The sequence below is a fragment of the Anastrepha ludens genome, chromosome 5 (assembly GCF_028408465.1).
Source record: "Anastrepha ludens isolate Willacy chromosome 5, idAnaLude1.1, whole genome shotgun sequence".
Classification (NCBI taxonomy): domain Eukaryota; kingdom Metazoa; phylum Arthropoda; class Insecta; order Diptera; family Tephritidae; genus Anastrepha; species Anastrepha ludens.
The window spans coordinates 10,599,351-10,617,407 of record NC_071501.1 but is presented as its reverse complement, the minus strand read 5'-3'; the positions used below and the strand labels follow the sequence as shown (position 1 = coordinate 10,617,407).

At 36.9% G+C, this 18,057-nt stretch overlaps 2 protein-coding genes across 2 annotated transcripts; both read left to right on the top strand.

Annotated features, from left to right (window-relative positions):
- The first annotated feature begins 1,600 nt into the window (after nucleotides 1-1,600).
- On the top strand, nucleotides 1,601-2,369 carry LOC128863728 (uncharacterized). The gene is made up of 2 exons (XM_054103037.1): nucleotides 1,601-1,660; nucleotides 1,767-2,369. Exons 1-2 carry the CDS (start codon nucleotides 1,622-1,624, stop codon nucleotides 2,142-2,144), a joined length of 417 nt encoding a protein of 138 aa, XP_053959012.1. The 5' UTR covers nucleotides 1,601-1,621; the 3' UTR covers nucleotides 2,145-2,369.
- A 5,242-nt stretch (nucleotides 2,370-7,611) lies between these two features.
- On the top strand, nucleotides 7,612-8,314 carry LOC128864370 (uncharacterized). The gene is made up of 2 exons (XM_054103993.1): nucleotides 7,612-7,716; nucleotides 7,826-8,314. The coding sequence occupies exons 1-2, from the start codon at nucleotides 7,678-7,680 to the stop codon at nucleotides 8,207-8,209; spliced, it is 423 nt and encodes a 140-aa protein (XP_053959968.1). The 5' UTR covers nucleotides 7,612-7,677; the 3' UTR covers nucleotides 8,210-8,314.
- The last annotated feature ends 9,743 nt before the right edge of the window (nucleotides 8,315-18,057 follow it).

Sequence of the window (18,057 nt, the reverse complement as noted above, 5' to 3'; positions counted from 1 at the left end):
GAACAGTGTGCAAGGGCAGTGAATGTGAAGCGAAAGTAACAAACGCAGAGCAGGTAGCTGAGGCAGCAGCGCAGCGGAAGTAGCGAATGCAGAGCAGCAGCAGAGAATGGTTGCTAGTGTTGGTATTGTGACGTTCTGCTAACAGGAATAGCGCATGAAAATCAGCGGTACTTGGTACCGGTGTAATTAGAAGAAGCGTAAGAAAGGCACAGTAGCTTAGCAAGAGGAAACTATATTTGAGTTCCCGTAGGTTCCCCTTGCAAGAAACGAAAATTCCTCTTCGCAAGCAAATAATGTAACGAATGTCGATCTTTAAGTTCATACAGTCGGTGAACCACTGCCTAAAGAAGCCATTTTCTTGTTGCTGCGAAAATTTGTGTAGGTTGCGGGCGACGGTGTATAGGCAGTCAACGGCGACTTGCAAAAATAGCAACAATTACCAATTTGAAAAAGACAAGCGAGAACACGCGAAAATCAAAAAGCACGGCCGCTACACAGAGAACGTTGGCGTTTTCTGCGCTACACTTCAGAGAATTTAGAAAGAGATTTATTAGCAATCAGCGAATACTAGTTGGCAAATGTGAGAGAGAGAATTGTGAATTGTGATTATGATCATTATACGTATATGTTTGTAAGTGCATGTGTATGTATGTATGTAACTTAACCCTTTTGCATCGCCGCAGAAAATGCGCAATGTACTCAAAATACCTTGCATCGGCAAGACTTTTCTGTTTGTTCTAATGAAAAAGAATGTTACAGGATTACCGAAATTATTAACTTTCCTCAAACTTTAGCCAAAAAAAATAATGACTATTAAAAATCGCGGGCTATTGCGGTGATAAGAGAAAGTTTTTGTTCGCGGATTATTCCGTCGAATGATGCAAAAGGGTTAAATTTAATGCACATTTACAAAAGGCAAGGTTTCTACACGGCTTTTTAGTCGATCACATTAGGGTGATCCAACAGTGACCATTAAAGTTGATCAGAGTATGTATGTATGTGCTTCTTAAATTAGGCAAACATGAAACAGGTTCGAAATACTAAACATTTAGTTTTCATACACCATGTATCCAAAAAAAAAAGAAATTGAATTTTTCTGATAAGTGTGCAAAGTGATCACGATCTCTTCCTTTATGCTGTGTAAAAATGTGAAGATAAATCTCTACTGTTACTTGGGAAGGCATGGTAAACTGTAAACTTTGCATCCGTTTTTCTCGGCGCTTTGGTTTTTTTGGATTATGGCACCCTTACGGCAAATGAGCGATATGCATAAGGCAGACCGAACCCGTACCAACAGATAACCCTGGAAAATATATTTGAAACCTTAAGTACAAAAGTTAATCGGACTTTGAGTCAATTATTTAACTTCCTTTGTGGGCTTTCCTTTTAGAAAAAATATTTGCATTTGTTTACTTAGCCTATCGCACAGGCACACAAAAGCTTTTTTTAAAATGTTTTTTTATTCTACACAATGCAGCTGCATGCGAATAATGCATATGAGATTATATTTTTCTATTTAATCTTTATTGATTAATCTATTTTATAAGGTGGATAAATAAAAGATTTCGGTGAGTATAAATACGAGGCATTTGACTCAGTCGTGAAAGTCGTGAAGTAAAAAATGAAATTCTACGTTTTTCTAATTGCTTTGTTTGGCTTGGTATGTATTGTAGTGACATGATTAAAAACCGAAAAACAAACAAAGGATACTTAGTGTTTTTTTTTTTTTTGAAAAATAGGGCATTTATAAGCTTACTCTTTTCTAGGTGTTTGCCGAAGTCAAATCAATATCTCGTGAAGAACTCACAAATTCCCGCCAGGAATGCTTGATTCAAAACCCCAAGGCCAGTAAATACTTTGTAAATCTATTAAATTTAGAGTATCCGGATGTACCAGAGGTACACTCATATATGGATTGTGTGGCTGATAAATTGGGTTTATGGGACATCAAAACTGGACAACCTAATGTGGAACGACTTGCCGCATTATTCTCCGTGGACCCAAATAATGCTGAAGATATGGATATAATTAATAATTGTGTTGTTAATTCCGAGGAGGCAGCGGCACATGGACGTCCCGGATACTTGTGTATATTGCATACGAGGCTTCGAGACAATATGAAGAAATATCTCGTGGGTGAATGATTATAATCACAATGATTATTAATAACGAATGACTATCGTTCTTAAATTCCATACGAAAACTACTTAAAATTTTTTATCATTAATTAAAATGTGGACCATCTTTGAGTTATTTTTTTTCGTATTAAGGGGTTATACGCAGTTATGACTTTCAAAAAAATCGTTTTTTTTTTTATTGCATTTTTGTAATGTACATATATTCAAAAGTATACGCACAAAATTTGAAGTAGATCTAAGCAATACTTTCGGAGTTATACCTAAATATGTAGAGATGCCTCGGTACGTTTTAAGGTAGGTATTGAAACTTTAAACGTGTTTTTTTCAAAACGCATTTTTCAAGTCGGTGTACACGATATCTCGAAAACGGCTTGTTTGATCGGTCAACCGTTTTAACTCAATCTTTAAAGATACATTTTCTAGTAATTAATCGTTCCTTTTGTAAATCTGATACTTATTTTCCATTTTATAATCAATTTACGGCCAAATTTTAACGTAAAAATCGAAATCATTTCTTTTAAAAGCTGCCATTTTGTGAAAATTCACTATTTTGATTAGCCGAACGATTAATTACTAGATAATCTAATATATTAACAAAATTTGTTTGGTTTTTTGATTTCAGATAATCCAATCCTGAGTTACGATGTACACCGTAAATCGTCTTTTTTTAAAGGAGGCTCCAGAAATCGCCTGCAGCGCGCTCTATAATCAACATTTTCATAAATAAAAAATTTTGTTACGTTCTTGAAGGATGCTTTTATAACCGCCAAAAATTTTCAAATTAAAATATTCTGAAGTTTCTTCAGGATAAATCCTTGACAACCCGTCTTTTATTTGCTTCATAACTGCGTATAACCCCTTAAAATAAATGATTTTACAGAGCAAGCAATTAGATCGAAGTAGTTCACTTTTAAACATTTGCATGAATGTGTGATAGTAGCCTATTAATCATTTGCAAACACTTTTGCATGTGCTGATCACTCAATTCATCACCATTGGTAGGGTAAGCACAACTGTAAGTATTAAATGAGCGAAAAACCAACTGAATGGCACAGCGGAGAGTAGCGATGAGTTCGTCGGACACACAACAATCGCAAGAGCCACGATTCATACTGGGCGGAACTCGGCAACCAGTGCATTCGTTTGCTTTTGTACGAATTACATTTATGCTAGGGCTGAGGGTGGAAAGTTGTGAGTGGGCAGTTTTCATTGAAGTAAAAAATTTGGGATCAGTTGGTCGAGTTACGTCAGTTACGTAGCCATTTCCAACGTAATAAATAATAAATAACGAATAATACGCAAATATTGTGAAGAATATGCTCATAGATTACTACCCGAGACTAATCCTAATACAAGGAAATGAATTTGCCAACCAACTCGCAAAGGAGACCTCCTCCCTTTAATAATTACCTCAAATCACAATCAGGGCGTTTTTGAGGACTTTGCAAAAACGTATTTCACACACAGCAGATAAAATTTGCGTAAACCTATAACTAATTTTAATCAGCAAGGCGACTAGCATGGACTAGACCTAACTAAGTTAATTTATATGGGATTAATTACACTCAGACGAGGTCATATAAATAGCACATTTAGACATTGAACGCAAAGAGTTGAATATGTTTTCAAATAATTATTTTTTATTGGAAAAAAGCAACATGGAAAATAAAAAGCTTATTTACTTCCACTTTAAAGCAAAAAAAATGGTCGAAAATAATTTCAGTTCTGATTTCATTTACGCGAACGTTGATAACTCATGAAACCTCCTGGAGCCATAAATAGCACACCCTAAAAAATTCGAAATAAAAGTAAAAATAGTACACAAATCAGATAGTTAAGTAATAATTTTGTTTTACCAGATTCGTATTTTGTACTATATCCACCGTTTTTGATTACTTCTTCAAGCCGTCGCTCCATGCTTTCTACAAGCTTGTGGCATCTTTCCTTTGGAATCGAGTACCAAGCCTCCTCAAATCATCAAAATTTTTGTTACCGATTTTGACCTTAACGTCATTCCACAAATTTTCTATTGGATTGAGATCAGGGCTCTCCGCTGGCCAATCCAGTACATTAATTTTTTCTCTTCTGAGCCATTGCTTCACTGTCTTTGCAGTATGCTTTGGATCATTGTCCTGCATAAATACCCAATTCAATGGCATAAACTCAAACACAATCGTCTTTTTTGTGAACCTAAGATTTTTTTTTGACAAAACCTGGACGGAAAAAGTCATTTCGAGATAAATGAGTTAAAAGTTTGAGGTACAGGAGCGCGCGGACTGCTCTCTACCTAACTAGTGGGCTGTAGAAGCTATAATACGAGTATGTGGAATTTCAGCATGCTAATTTCACAGTACCATATTTTTGAAATATCGAAAAAACAAAAAATCGATTTTTTGAAATTTCTAGACCACCGGTCTAAGCTGGGTGGCACTGACGGAAGGCTTCTAGTTCTTGTTGATGTTGCAGCAACATAAACGAATATAAATAAAAACTATGTCGCGTACACCCTTTTTGGGTGTTTGGCCGCGCTCCTCCTCCTATTTGTGGTGTGCGTCTTGATGTTGTTCCACAAATGGAGGGACCTACAGTTTTAAGCCGACTCCGAACGGCAGATATTTTTATGAGGAGCTTTTTTATATTAGAAATACACTCGGAGGTTTGCCATTGCCTGCCCAGGGGCGACCGCTATTAGAAAAATGTTTTTCTTTAATTTTGGTGTTTCACCGAGATTCGAACCGACGTTCTCTCTGTGAATTCCGAATGGTAATCACGCAACAACCCATTCGGCTACGGTGGCCGCCTCACGTACTTTGTAAGTTATTGATAAACGGCATATAATTAATGGTTTATGATTTTTTTTTGTAGTACTTGAACAAGCTATGGCTTAATCTTCGTCCATGTAGTACTTGAACAAGCTATAGCTTAATCTTCGTCCATTATCGGTGTTGCCGGAATCAGGAGTTTCTTTGCCTCTTCGGAAAACGGCTTTTCTTTTATTTTATTTTTCTTTTTGCTATTGCAGCTCAAGAATGGGCCAGTAGCAACCTGTTCAGAATATCTCGGGAAAAATCCGCGCGGTATTTTCGGAGGTGTTTATTTCTGGCCTCGGCTGCCTCTTCCGAAAGCTGTCCAATTGGTAAAATGGCATGAGTGATCACCATGGCACCGTCTATTAATACCATATGGAGTGTAGGAGACATTGGGTGCCAGTCGTACAAGTCTGTGTAAAGTTTTGCTGTAATTTGTCCATATCTATCAAACTTAAGAGGATCTACACCGTAGCCGCTTGAAATAACTCTTAATCACTCTATAAGCTCTTGATTAATTCCAGTGATCCGAGAAGAGGTTTCTGGGTATTCAAAAAATATTCTTGACGTATTGCCATCGTTGGTGTTACCATAACCGGCTTTCGGAATGTGAACAAGGAGATCCATTTCTTCTCTGAAAAGTTTTTGAGAATTTTCTTTGGTTTCCTGCAATATTTTTTTCGCTTTTGATCGTGCTTGCCATTGTTTTTAATAGGGACTCGCAGCAACGAATTCTAGCATGGATGATCGAGAGGCCAAATTTGAGTGCCTCGTTATTTATCTGAGTTGTTTTCTTCAGCTTATTAAAATCTTTCTTTTTGTTACAAATGTAGCACCTCATAGTAGATGTTGTATCTGTAGCTGCGTTGGAGACTTTTCCTTCTACCATAGTAATCAGTAAAGTGTGCTTTATTTTAGTAGCTCCATTAGCGAATTTACTATCGTTGCTCTAGTTCTTGGCACTGTTCTTCAATGTAGACGATTTCTTCTGTTGTCACATTTTTTATTTTATGGATAAATCTTGCTCGGATAGGTCGACAAAATTTTACTCAACTTGGTTTTGGATGCTGCCAAACAATCTTATTGAATTTTCCATTAATTGACACAATCAATCTCACAGGTACGAGTGAACTCAAGTGAATAAGTGATTTTCGCCAAGAAACCTGATATTGCAGTGCATACTTTTAGAACTGGGGGGAAAAAATTGTGGACATGCGGGGAAAATTTTATTGCGGTTTGTATTTGACAAGGGTCCAAATATGTATTGTATTATGATCACACTAACAATTTTACTTGACAAGGTCTGACACCTATTTAAAAACACTATTGTTTGCTAAATTTTAGTAAAAAAGAAATGCTTTTTACTAGGACTTAAAAATCCTCACTTTGAGACCAATCTTGTCATGAAACTAAAAAAATATACTGATATCATAAAGTACATACCTTGCCCTTCCATGCCAAAAAAGATTTTTTCGTTCACATCACAAAACAAAAGCAATAAAAATAAAAACATTATGGAAATATGAGACTGACGAGAACAAAGATGTATGGTTAAAACAATGACTAGGTTCCAATGAACAATGCTACGGCACCAAACTGTGAAAATTCTGGGGTCTGTCTGTTATTTGATAAACCGATTATCTACCTTCAAGAAGATAGTTTCTGTGATGAGATTAGACATATTTTTTTCGACTTATGACCGGCTTTTCAATACAAATACTTCTATGTGCGACGGTGTATAGGCAGTCAACGAATACTTGCAAAAATAGCAACAATTACCAATTTGAAAAAGACAAACGAGAACACGCGAAAATCAAAAAGCTCGGCCGCTACACAGAGAATGTTAGCGTTCTCTGCGCTACACTTCAGGGAATTTAGAGAGAGATTTATTAGCAATCAGCGAATACTAGTTGACAAATGTGAGAGAGAGAATTGTTAATTCTGATTATGGTCATTATAACGGGTGGTTTAATTTCAATGGCCGATGTTGAATGTGAACCACACCTAAACGTCAAGTCTTTTTCTGCATTTCATCTCACATTTTTCAATTTCAAATTAACTCAATTTGAACCATGGGGAAAGATATACAATCGAGCAACGCGTTAAAGTTATTCAGGCTTATTATGAAAACGGGCGTTCAAATCAAAATGCTTATCGCGCACTTCGTGATTTTTTCGGCCAATTTAATCGTCCAAATGTGCGTACAATCGGAAAAATTGTGCAAAAGTTTGAGCGAACCGGGTCTGTAGGAGATGTGAAAACACCAGTGCATGCTCGTACAGCTCGTACTGCAGAAAATATTGCTGCTGTTCGCGATAGTGTGGTTGAAGAGCCGTCCACCTCAACTCGTCGTCGTGCCCAACAATTGCACCTCTCACGCTCGTCGTTGATGAACATTATGCAAAAAGACTTGCATTCACACGCTTACAAGGTGCAAAAAAGTGAATCGGACTTTGAGTCAATTACTTAACTTCATTTGTGGGCTTTCCTTTTAGAAAAACTATATACATTTGTTTACTTAGCCTATCACACAGGCACACAAAAGACTTTTTTAAAATATGTTTTGTTATTCTACACAATGCTTGCGAATAACGCAAATGAGATTATTTTTTTCTATTTAATCTTTATTGATTAATCTCTTTTATAAGATCGATAGATAATAGATTTCGGTGAGTATAAAAACGAGGCATTTCACTTAGAAACTATCAGTCGTAAAAGTCGTGAAGTAAAAAATGAAATTCTACGTTTTTCTAATTCCCCTGTTTGGCTTGGTATGTATAGTATTGTTGTTGCAGTGACATGATTAAAAACCGAAAAAAACAAAGGATACTTCGTTTTTTTTTTTAAAAATAGGGCATTTATAAGCTTACTCCTTTCTAGGTATTTGCCGAAGAGCAAGTCAAATCAATATCTCGTGAAGAACTCACAAAGTACCGCCTGGAATGCTTGAGTCAAAACCCCAAGGCCAGTAAATACTTTGTAAATCTATTAAATTTAGAGTATCCGGATGTACCAGAAGTAAACTCACAAATGGATTGTGTGGCAGAGAAATTGGGTGCGTTGGACCGCAAAACTAACCAAATTAATGTGGATCGAGTGGCCGCAGTATTCTCCGTGGACCCAAATAATGCTGAAGATATGGATATAATTAAAAATTGTGTTGCTAAACCCGAGGGGGCAGAGGTACATGTACGTCCCGGATACTTGTGTATATTGAATACGAGGCTTCGAGACAATATGAAGAAATATCACGTGGGTGAATGATTATAACCACAATGATTATTAATATCGAATGACTATCGTTCTTAAATTCCATACGAAAACTACTTAAAATTTGTTGTCATTAAATAAAATGTGGGACATCTTTGAGATATTTTATTTCGTATTAAAATAAGTGATTTTACAGAGCAAGCAATTAGATCGAAATAGTTATTGCTTTTACGTCCACAATACCCGTTTAGTTCATCTGCGGGAGTAACGGTGGACTTTCTACGGTACGGAACTCTGCTGTAGTCGACCATTCACCTTCCCTTTACCCTTATTTCAGGACACCGAAAGGTTTCACCTAAGTAGGTGGCTTCAACGAAACTGAGGATATGAATACGAAGAAATAAGAAGTGCCGGACCCATGAATGGAAAGAAGTGACGCCGCTGGATATGGTGAAGACCCCAGATACACTTCCTCGGGGCAGAGAGAGTTTGCGTCTCCCAGAAGTTCTACGAATCATACTCTTCGGTCTCCTGCTCCCATAGGCAGTAAAGCCAAGACCCTTGAGCGGAAATCGCTGTGTGGCGAAACCGGGCGGATTAACTTTCTTGAAGGGCCGTCACATCTGGGTGAAGAGGTGCAGAACGCAACTCTTCCTAAGCCCAGCTCGGGAGCTAGAAACAAGTAAGCCGAAGTGGGTGGCCAGGAGCCTTTAACGGGCAAAAACCAGCCTCAAAACGCGTGCTAGCTTTGTCTTTTTAGGAGTTGTAGTTACTGATGACCTGTTGTTTCAAAATCTTGAAGAGAAACATCTCCTCTGTAGAGAACCCACCTCTAAGAAACAAATGCCTCTCGACAACAACCAGCTTGTATCCAAGAGAGCTCGGCTTTCGACCGTTCACAATCCAGCCAATCTCAGTCAAAGCCTTACCCAAAGCCTTGAACAAGATGGCGAAGGGACAACTGACGCTATCAATTTTGAATAGGAGTAGTGAAACCTGAAAGAATCTAAATCTTAAAATTTTTTATTTTCAAACAACATCTAAACGCGTTTTTGAAAGACCCTTTAGAAGGATCCACAAAGAGCAAGGAGCGTATTGAATGCATTCATTTACTGAAAGATTAAGTCTATGAAATTAAAAATTTTTCCCACGTGCTATTTTTCAGTTTTCAGAAATCCAATTATTAAAACATTTTTTGTAGAGCGGAACTGGCAAAAACTAATTTCAGAGTACAAAACAGAGATTTGTTAATGTCAGGTTTAAACAGCTAAAATATTGCTTGCGAAGATATACTGTGCCAGATGTGCATGCGTGTATGTTTGTATGTATATCCATATGAGGCACTGCAGCTAACTCCCAGACTAGGCAACACAATTCTTGCCAATGATTGATTTAAACGGTGTTAATAAGTGACACATTAATTTGCATTTAAATGCGATTTTAAAAACCTATTCGTACACATTTTTTACAATCTGAGTGCAAATGTGCGTAAAGACATACATATGTACATTAGGGTGCAGCGTTCACCATAGAAAACCAAAATGGTAGGCACTATTTTTTCATTGGGATTATAAGATTTATTAAATTTTAAGACTTCCGCTAAAATATTTCGAAAAAAATATTAAGATTTACGAAAATCGATTTTTTCATAAATAAAATTAGGTTTTAATATTTTTTCCATAAATGAATCTCAGATAACAGAAGAATTTAAACCGCACATTAGCGGTACTATTGGGATTATAAAATGTATTACAATATATCTTAAAGCTTTCATTAAAATATTACAGAAAAATATTAAATTTTACGAAAACTGATTTTTTCATTAAATAAAATTAGGTTTTAGTAATATTTTTTTAAAAATGAACCTCGGATAATAAAATAATTTAAATTGTACATTAGGGAGGATCGCTCACCATAGAAAACAATCGGTACTATTTTCTGATTGGGGTTAAAAAATGTATTATATTTTAAGACTTCCGCTAAAATATTTCAAAAAAAATATCACGATTTACGAAAATATCTTTTTTTCATAAATAAAACTAGTTTTTAGTAAAATTTTTTTAAAAATGAACCTCGGATAATAAAATAATTTAAATTGTACATTAGGGAGGATCGCTCACCATAAAAAAAAACTGAAAAATATTAAGATTTAAGAAAATCGATTTTTTTTAATAAATACAATTAGGTTTTAGTAATTTTTTTTCAAACATAAATCTCCGATAATAAAATAATTTAAATTGTACTTTAAGGAGGATCGCTCACCATAAAAAAAAACTGAAAAATATTAAGATTTACGAAAATCGATTTTTTTAAATAAATAAAATTAGGTTTTAGCAAATTTTTTTCAAAAATAAACCTCCGATAATAAAATAATTTAAATTGTACATTAAGGAGGATCGCTCACCATGAAAAAAAATCGGTACTATTTTTCTGTTGCGATTATACAATTTATTGTTTGTTAAAACTTTCGCTAAAATATTACGGAAAAATATTAAGATTTTTTTTAGTAAAATTTTTTTCAAAAATGAATGTTTTATTTATTTTACCGCTGAAATATTTCGAAAAAATATCAAGGTTTCCATGCGCTAGACAGATTTGAAATTGGCTCCAAAAATTTAGTTTTTTTATACAATAAATAAAATTAGTTTTCAACAAAATTTTTTCTAAATATTAGTCTCAGATAATAGAAGAATTTAAGCTCAGAAGATCTGCGTAGAAAAACTCAAAAATTTTACCAACCCTACTGTTTATGTATATATATGTATGTTTTTTTTTTGACTGTACATTAGAGTGGATCGCTCAACATAGAAAAAAAACGGTACTGTTCTTCTATCAGAATCAAAAGTTTTCTTATATTTATTTTTGCGAAAAATATTAAGATTTACATGAGTTTTATAAATAAGTAGTTTTAAATAAAAAGTTTTTCAAAAATTAACCTTATAAAGGGTGGTTAAATTTCAAGGGCCGATGTTGAATGTGAACCACACCTAAACGTCAACGACATCGTTAGACTTATTTCTTTAAGGTTATTTGAAAGAAAAGTTGTACGTCGATAGGCCAGCAACAATTCAAGAGCTAAAGGATGAGATAATTCGGCACATTAACGGCATAGAACCTCAATTATGCCTCAGCGTCATCGAAAATTTGGACCATCGGTTGGAAGTGTGCCCCCGAGGCCGCGGCGGCCATTTGGCCGATTGGTATGAAACATACGGAATTGAACCATACCAATATTATCATAATAAAGAGAAATCACAATAATTTCCTTAAAAAAATTGTAGTTTATTCAAAATCAAGACCGGCCCTTCAGACTTAACCACCCTTTATAATAGAAGACTTTAAGCTCAAAAGGTCTGCCTAGAAAAGCTGAAACATTTTACCTACCCAATTTTTTTGGTGAGCCACCCATGTGCATACATAGCTATGTATATGCATATTCTTAAAAAAAATGAAAATGCGTTTAAACGCCAACTCCAACCTCAAAATGAAATTTAAAAAAAATTTACATGCGAATATTAAAAAAAAAGTTTTTACTTTACTTAAAATTATGTTTTTTTGCCCTGACTATTTTTCCTGCTTTTAGATTTTTTATTTTGCAAATTTATTGATATTGTGCGCGTGGCTCAAAAATGCCTAACGGCCAACATAAATTGCGAATTTTGTGGCGACGCATTCAAGCCATGAAATGCGAAGAAAATATTATAAATTAAGACCTATGTACATATGTACGCTCACGTCTATGTAGCCATGCATGTGGATATATTTTTGAAACTACTTTGTGCATACACACACACATGTAAAAAAATTTGACAAAATTCTGAAGTTGTAGTTTCCTGTCGCAGTGACTCAAAAGTGTGTGAATGACCGCAAAAAGAAAATTAAATAAAATTGAAAATAAATATTCTGTGAGTATAAAGAGGTGCGAAATGCCGTTTGAAATTGCGCAAATTTGTATTTGTGGTTATTTTAGACATTTATGTGCATATGTGTGTGTGTGTGTGTGCAGTTTAAAGATTGCGTTAATTGTGGGTTACAATTTTAATACTTTTTCGCTTGTCATAGATGGCGTTGACAATTTAATGACCACTTTTTTGCGGTTAGTAAATGAGGAAAAATATTTTTTGTCAAACAAATTGTGCAAAATTATTGGCAAAATTGAAAGAAGACAAGCAAGCGCTCAATTGGTTCCGTGAAGAATATTTCCATAAAAAACTCACTTAAAAATGGACATTTATTTCACCACCACAGTTTTTGGTTTTATATGTACATATTTTTCACAACACAGTTTAGTCATGGGGGTTCAGAGGTAGTCAAGTAGTGTCGAGGGTCCTAATTCTCTCAGTTCCCTCAGAGTAGATCACCTCACGTGTTCCTGATCTAGCTAGTTTAGCTGCCTAGCTAATGTCAATGCGACCAGGTGCCCAGATGAGCCAAATATCAAAGCATTCGGAAACGATCGCAAGGGAAGCCAAGCATTCTCTGACCAGTTTCGAGTCCACCATAGTAGCGCTTAGCCCCCTATTTGCCGCTTCGCTGTAAAAGTAGATGCTTACTTATCTGAAAATTGTTACTCAACCGAGCAGTAAGCAGCTGCTTCTTTGATTACGCTTACTTCCGCTTGGAACACTCAAGAGATCTGGTAGCTTGAACTTAAGCATGATGGTGAGTTCTGAGCCGAATACACCTCCACCTGCCTTTCCATCCTACTTTGAGCCATTCGAGAACATTTTGATCAGCCTCTGTCTTCAACTGTTGCAGCTCGCTCACTCTTTCCTTAAGAGAATGTGAATGGAGAAAATCCGCCTCGGACCGAGCGAGGATGCACATTGATCAGTTACCAGGGGGATAAACTCAAAGTTTCTAAGGATACTTGAGTGCTAGTAAGTGAGGTCAAGCTTGTAGCTCGAGATTCTGAATCTGATCGGCAATGTTGACTGCGATATCGACGGGTATCAAATTTTGCATTGCGAAGAGCCCCATTAATTTGAATTAGAGCTCTGCAGACTCTCTCCCATTTCATAACCGACGTCATCTTCTTCAGCGAGTTCCACCAAACAAGAACTTCTTACAGTATAATTGGCTTTATAATATGGAGTATGGAAACAAGTTTCCGAACTTTCTTAGCCAAAGTTACGAATTATTTAAACAATTAAATATTACATGAAATTTTGTGAAGTATCTGCCATTGGAAGCTAAACTTTACTCCATCTTTCAGGCAGCATACGGATTTCTCTGACGAAAAATTCGAGTTCACTTTCATAAGAAGTGAATCGCTCTCCAATAAGGACTGACTGCATTGATCGGGACAGATGGTAATCTGAAGGTGCAATGCCTGGGGAGTATGGCGGGTGGGGCAAGATTTTCCAATCCAGTTCCTCTAAATATGTCTGGATCGGTTTAGCAACGTGTGGCTTGGCGTTGTGATGCAGAAAAATCAGTTCTTTATGTGTACCGTCCCATTCCGGCCTTTTCCGCTTTTCTTTGAGAGCTCGATTCAAACGCATTAGCTGCAGTTCGTATCGATCGTCAGTGATGGTTTCAGATGGTTTAAGGAGTTCATAACAGATGACACCCTTCTGATTCCACCAGATGCACAACATAACCTTTGAAGTATGAACAAATCTTTTTTCGCTGTCGATGGATCTAGTTCTCCTGGCAGGCTCGACGCTTGGGGTTATCATAATAGATCGATTTTTAATCGTCAGTGACGATACGATCTAGAAAACCTTTTCTTTTCTGCCGTTCAAGAAGCATCTCACTCGTCACCAAACGTTTCTCGATATCCTTCTCCTTCAATTGATGTGGTACCCAGTGACCTGCTTTCTGGACCATTCCAATCCGTGCAAAGGGTTACCGATGGTTGATCTGTCATAATCCAACTCTTTAGACATATAATCAAGGGTTCGACATGCGTCTTAATCCAATAATTGTTTTAGTTGGGTATCTTCAAGTTTTTTCGGTGCCCCTTCGCAATCTTTATCACTCACGACGAAATTGCCACTTTGGAATCGTCGAAACCACTCTTTACAAGTAATATTTGATGGAGCGTGATTACCGTAAATATTGATCAATATACGAGACGTTTCAGCTGCACTTTCCTTTAAAAGGTAATAATGAAACATAACTTCCCGCAAATACGGTTTTTTCGGGACGAACGTAGACATTTTTGACGTGAGATGAAAAAGGATTTTAGGATTCAAACAAATGTCAACTACTGCGAACGAGACCTCACATACCTTATGATCATAAAGCACCGGGAATGCTTAATTTAAACGAACCGCGCTCGTGGGAACCGGTCCATATTTTTTTCTTATGTTGGTCGGACTGTAAGACTCACAACTGTCACTTTTTAGCGACATCGGATCATTAGTGTCTACTAGGCCGACCAGAAATGTGGGTAAACAATTCTTGGATTTTGCATAATGATAACGCGCCATCGCACTGAGCCCAAATTGTTCTGGATTATTTGACCAAACACCAAGTAAATACCATCGTGTAAGCACCGTATTCACCTGATATGGCCCCGTGCGACTTCTTTTTGTTTCCCAAGTTGAAGTTACCACTTCGTGGAAGAAGATTTCAGTCGATAGAGGAGGTCAAAGAGAATGCGACGAAGGAGCTGAAGGCTATCCCGTCGTCGGCCTACCAGGGGCCAGTTTATTCCAAGAGCGAACAACTCTTTTATGAGGGCGGAAACTACTGCGTGCATAAAAACCGATGGTTATCGTTCTAGTTCTCTTCGCAATGTTTGGCTTCCCCGGTAGCTTTCTGTCAAGGATTAGGAAAAATGCTTCAGCCTGTCAGAAAACACCAATGGAGTGGTCCTTATGGAGGAAGTTGAGCTCTCAGTGTTTTATATCTTCTCGTGAAAAGAGAAGAGCTCCGTATTGAGAGAATTCATTGAAAAGGCGCAATCCGCGGCTTACTTGACAAGTGCGTTCAAGTTACTCCGCATCAACTCTTATAACTCTTAGTCACCTCCAGCAAGTCGTTGACCACCCTGTAGAGCTAGTGAATTAAGTGCAGGAAAGGAACTTTTGTGCTTTTTTCTTACGCCTAACAATTTATAAAGCATTTTCGTGAAATAAGAAAAATGTATAACGTAGACCTGCATAGAACGAATTAAAACTGCAATGAATTCTATCTCAGACTCTCGTGACTCTCGCTGAAGTCATTGGTCACCGTTGCTGTTGAAAAATTACAATAATTATGGTCACACTCGAAGCATAAAAATTATGCCAAATTCATGGTAAGCAACAGCCAACTCCTAACAAGCAGCGAACTCTATGAAATTTCATATAAAGTCAAGACAATTTACATTATGATACATAACAACTCCATAATAAATGCCCTCATGGCTGCTGTTCGTTGCACTGACACGTTGACTCTAAGTCGATCTACTTAATTATAATGCACAGCAGCTGGGCGTTACAACAGCAACAAAGAAAAACATCAGCCAAAACAATGCGATTGTCCCAAAGCATAATGCAGTCAAATCGCTCAAAATTATAACAACCACGCAGTAGGCCAGGCGGGGAGGTAGGGTGCGAAGGCAGTAGATTAGGTGTAGTAACAAATTTTGCCTCAGCAGCTAAAATAATTGTATTGTTAAGTGTCAAAATGGCCTGTTCAAACAATTTATGACACCTTCGTCTGTACTGGAAACAGTCGATTGGCGCGCCAAGTAAGTACTCATAACTAAATGCAAACATATCAACATACAGTTTGTGAATAAAGTGTTTTTACAAGGAAAAGGGTGGCTTTTATGGCTTCTTTTGTTCAAAATTAATGGCTAAATAGAATTTAATGTTTTAAGATTTATTCTAATTAGGTGTTACTGGTATTTGGAATTACCTGACTAAGAAAAAAATTTAGAAATAGGACGCAAAAATAAATAAATAAAAATTCGAAAATAAAGAAACTCGCAATTACAGTGTATTAACATTAAGAAGTACCTAATTGAAAAACTGGTGCAGTTTCCCTTGGCCGCAGCCGCATATTTCACAGCACGATTTCATTCATAAAATGTAAGCATAACCAGGGAACTGGGATGATAGAACTCCAAAGCGAATTTTTTGGGAATTTGCAGCTCGTATACTTTGGCGGGGCATCTCTAAATCTATTAGTAGTATGGAATAAAAGGCCTGTGGAAGTACTCAATTTCATCAGAAGCCTCCAATTATAGACCACATCAGAGGTGGCAGTGCATTATGACCCAATAAAAATAAGAGGTGTTATTTTGGTATTGTAAGAAATATGCTATTTTTTAATATAAAAGATCGGATGCTTATTTCATTATAAAGAGGAGGGTATGCCGTTAATAGTGGAAAATAACATCAGGAAAATGACTATCACGACCCTGCTTACAGGACAATATCCTTTTCACGAAATTTTCCATAACCGAATTGCAAAGTGGCTGTTGGCCCAGGGCTAGAGACAAGAGCTTGAGTCGATGCCGTTCAGGCATTTTTTATTGTAAAAAAATGTCGATAGTGTCGATAAAATCACAAAAGTAATCGAGGTTGACCGGCATGTTAGTAGTTGCAGTATCACCCAGGAGCTAAAGATCGACCATTTGCGCAAAAATTTAACGGACCTAAGATTTCGCTATATTTCAATTAGTTCTTCCCCGTTGCAGTAAAGCATCATTTTGGTCTTACTACAGAAAATTAGCCGACATTCATTTGAAGCTAGAAGCAAACGACGATAGAGCGAATGGAATGGTGTTTGTGCTGACATCCGAATGTAAACGGCAAAAGAAAAAAAATACCGGCGCTCAACGACTTTGAAGGAATCTGCTGATTGGCTGCCGTAAGCGGGGTTCGTGACCGTTCGAGCTGTTTGTTTAGAGAGAGATTGTGAGATTGTGTTTGCGATATAAGAAAAAAAGTGCGTGTAGCGTAGTACATATAACAGAAGTGAAACTTTCAAGGCAGTCAAAGAAAGAGGGAGAGACCCGAGAGAGAATGACAGAGAGGGAGAGAGAAAGAATATATATCTAAATAAATTCACAACATTTGCAGAGAATACGAATTGACAAAATTTACAAAAAAAGGAGAAGGGTCGACCGGTGAGTAAACGCACCGCCGGACACAAACCGTGGCAATACCAATAAATCCGAAGCCGGAATGGATAGCACTTTATAGTACGCACAAGTACTAGCCAGGAAACGGAAATAAGCGCCAAAAAGTAGGTACGAAAAAAAAATGCCAAAAAAAACGCCCCAAACAGTAGGCACTAAGGAAATATAACGTCAAAAAGTAGGCACCAAAAATATATTTCCTACAAATTTGCACCAACAAACAAGCGCCAAAAAGTAGGCAGTGTTATTTCTCACTAGAAATTAGCAACCACAGGGGAAAACTCAGGAAAAATAGCCTAAAGTGTATCTAAGATATATATAAGGTACAGCTCTCTCTCCTTTTCCTCTACGTTATATCTTTTTTCTCTGTCGCGGAGCGAAAATTCGCAAAACGTTGCATGACCTTGAAATTTACTCCCCATCTCGTCCATCCCGCTCGTCCATCGACGCCTAAGAAGTTTCACTTCAAAAATCAACGCAACACCGACTGATTGGAAGATCATGAAAATACCTGTGAAGCAAATTTGTGAGAGTAACTTCGACTGCCACGTCATAGAGTATTAGGCGGTAGAGTTCTGCCTTTTTCAATTAATTTCACACGCTTTGACTTACTCGTCCAATCAGTCGTGGTCCAGACGGCAACAAAGTAGCCTTAGTATTGGATGCTTTATTTATTTTTTTTTTTTTTGTATATCACCAACACAATTTAAAGCGATATTCTTAGTAAACAAACCGCTGTCGTGACTTCGGTTAATCAGCCAATCAACTGATTACTTCAAAATCATTGAGTGCCGGTGAACGGTCTGAACTGTCAGTTAAC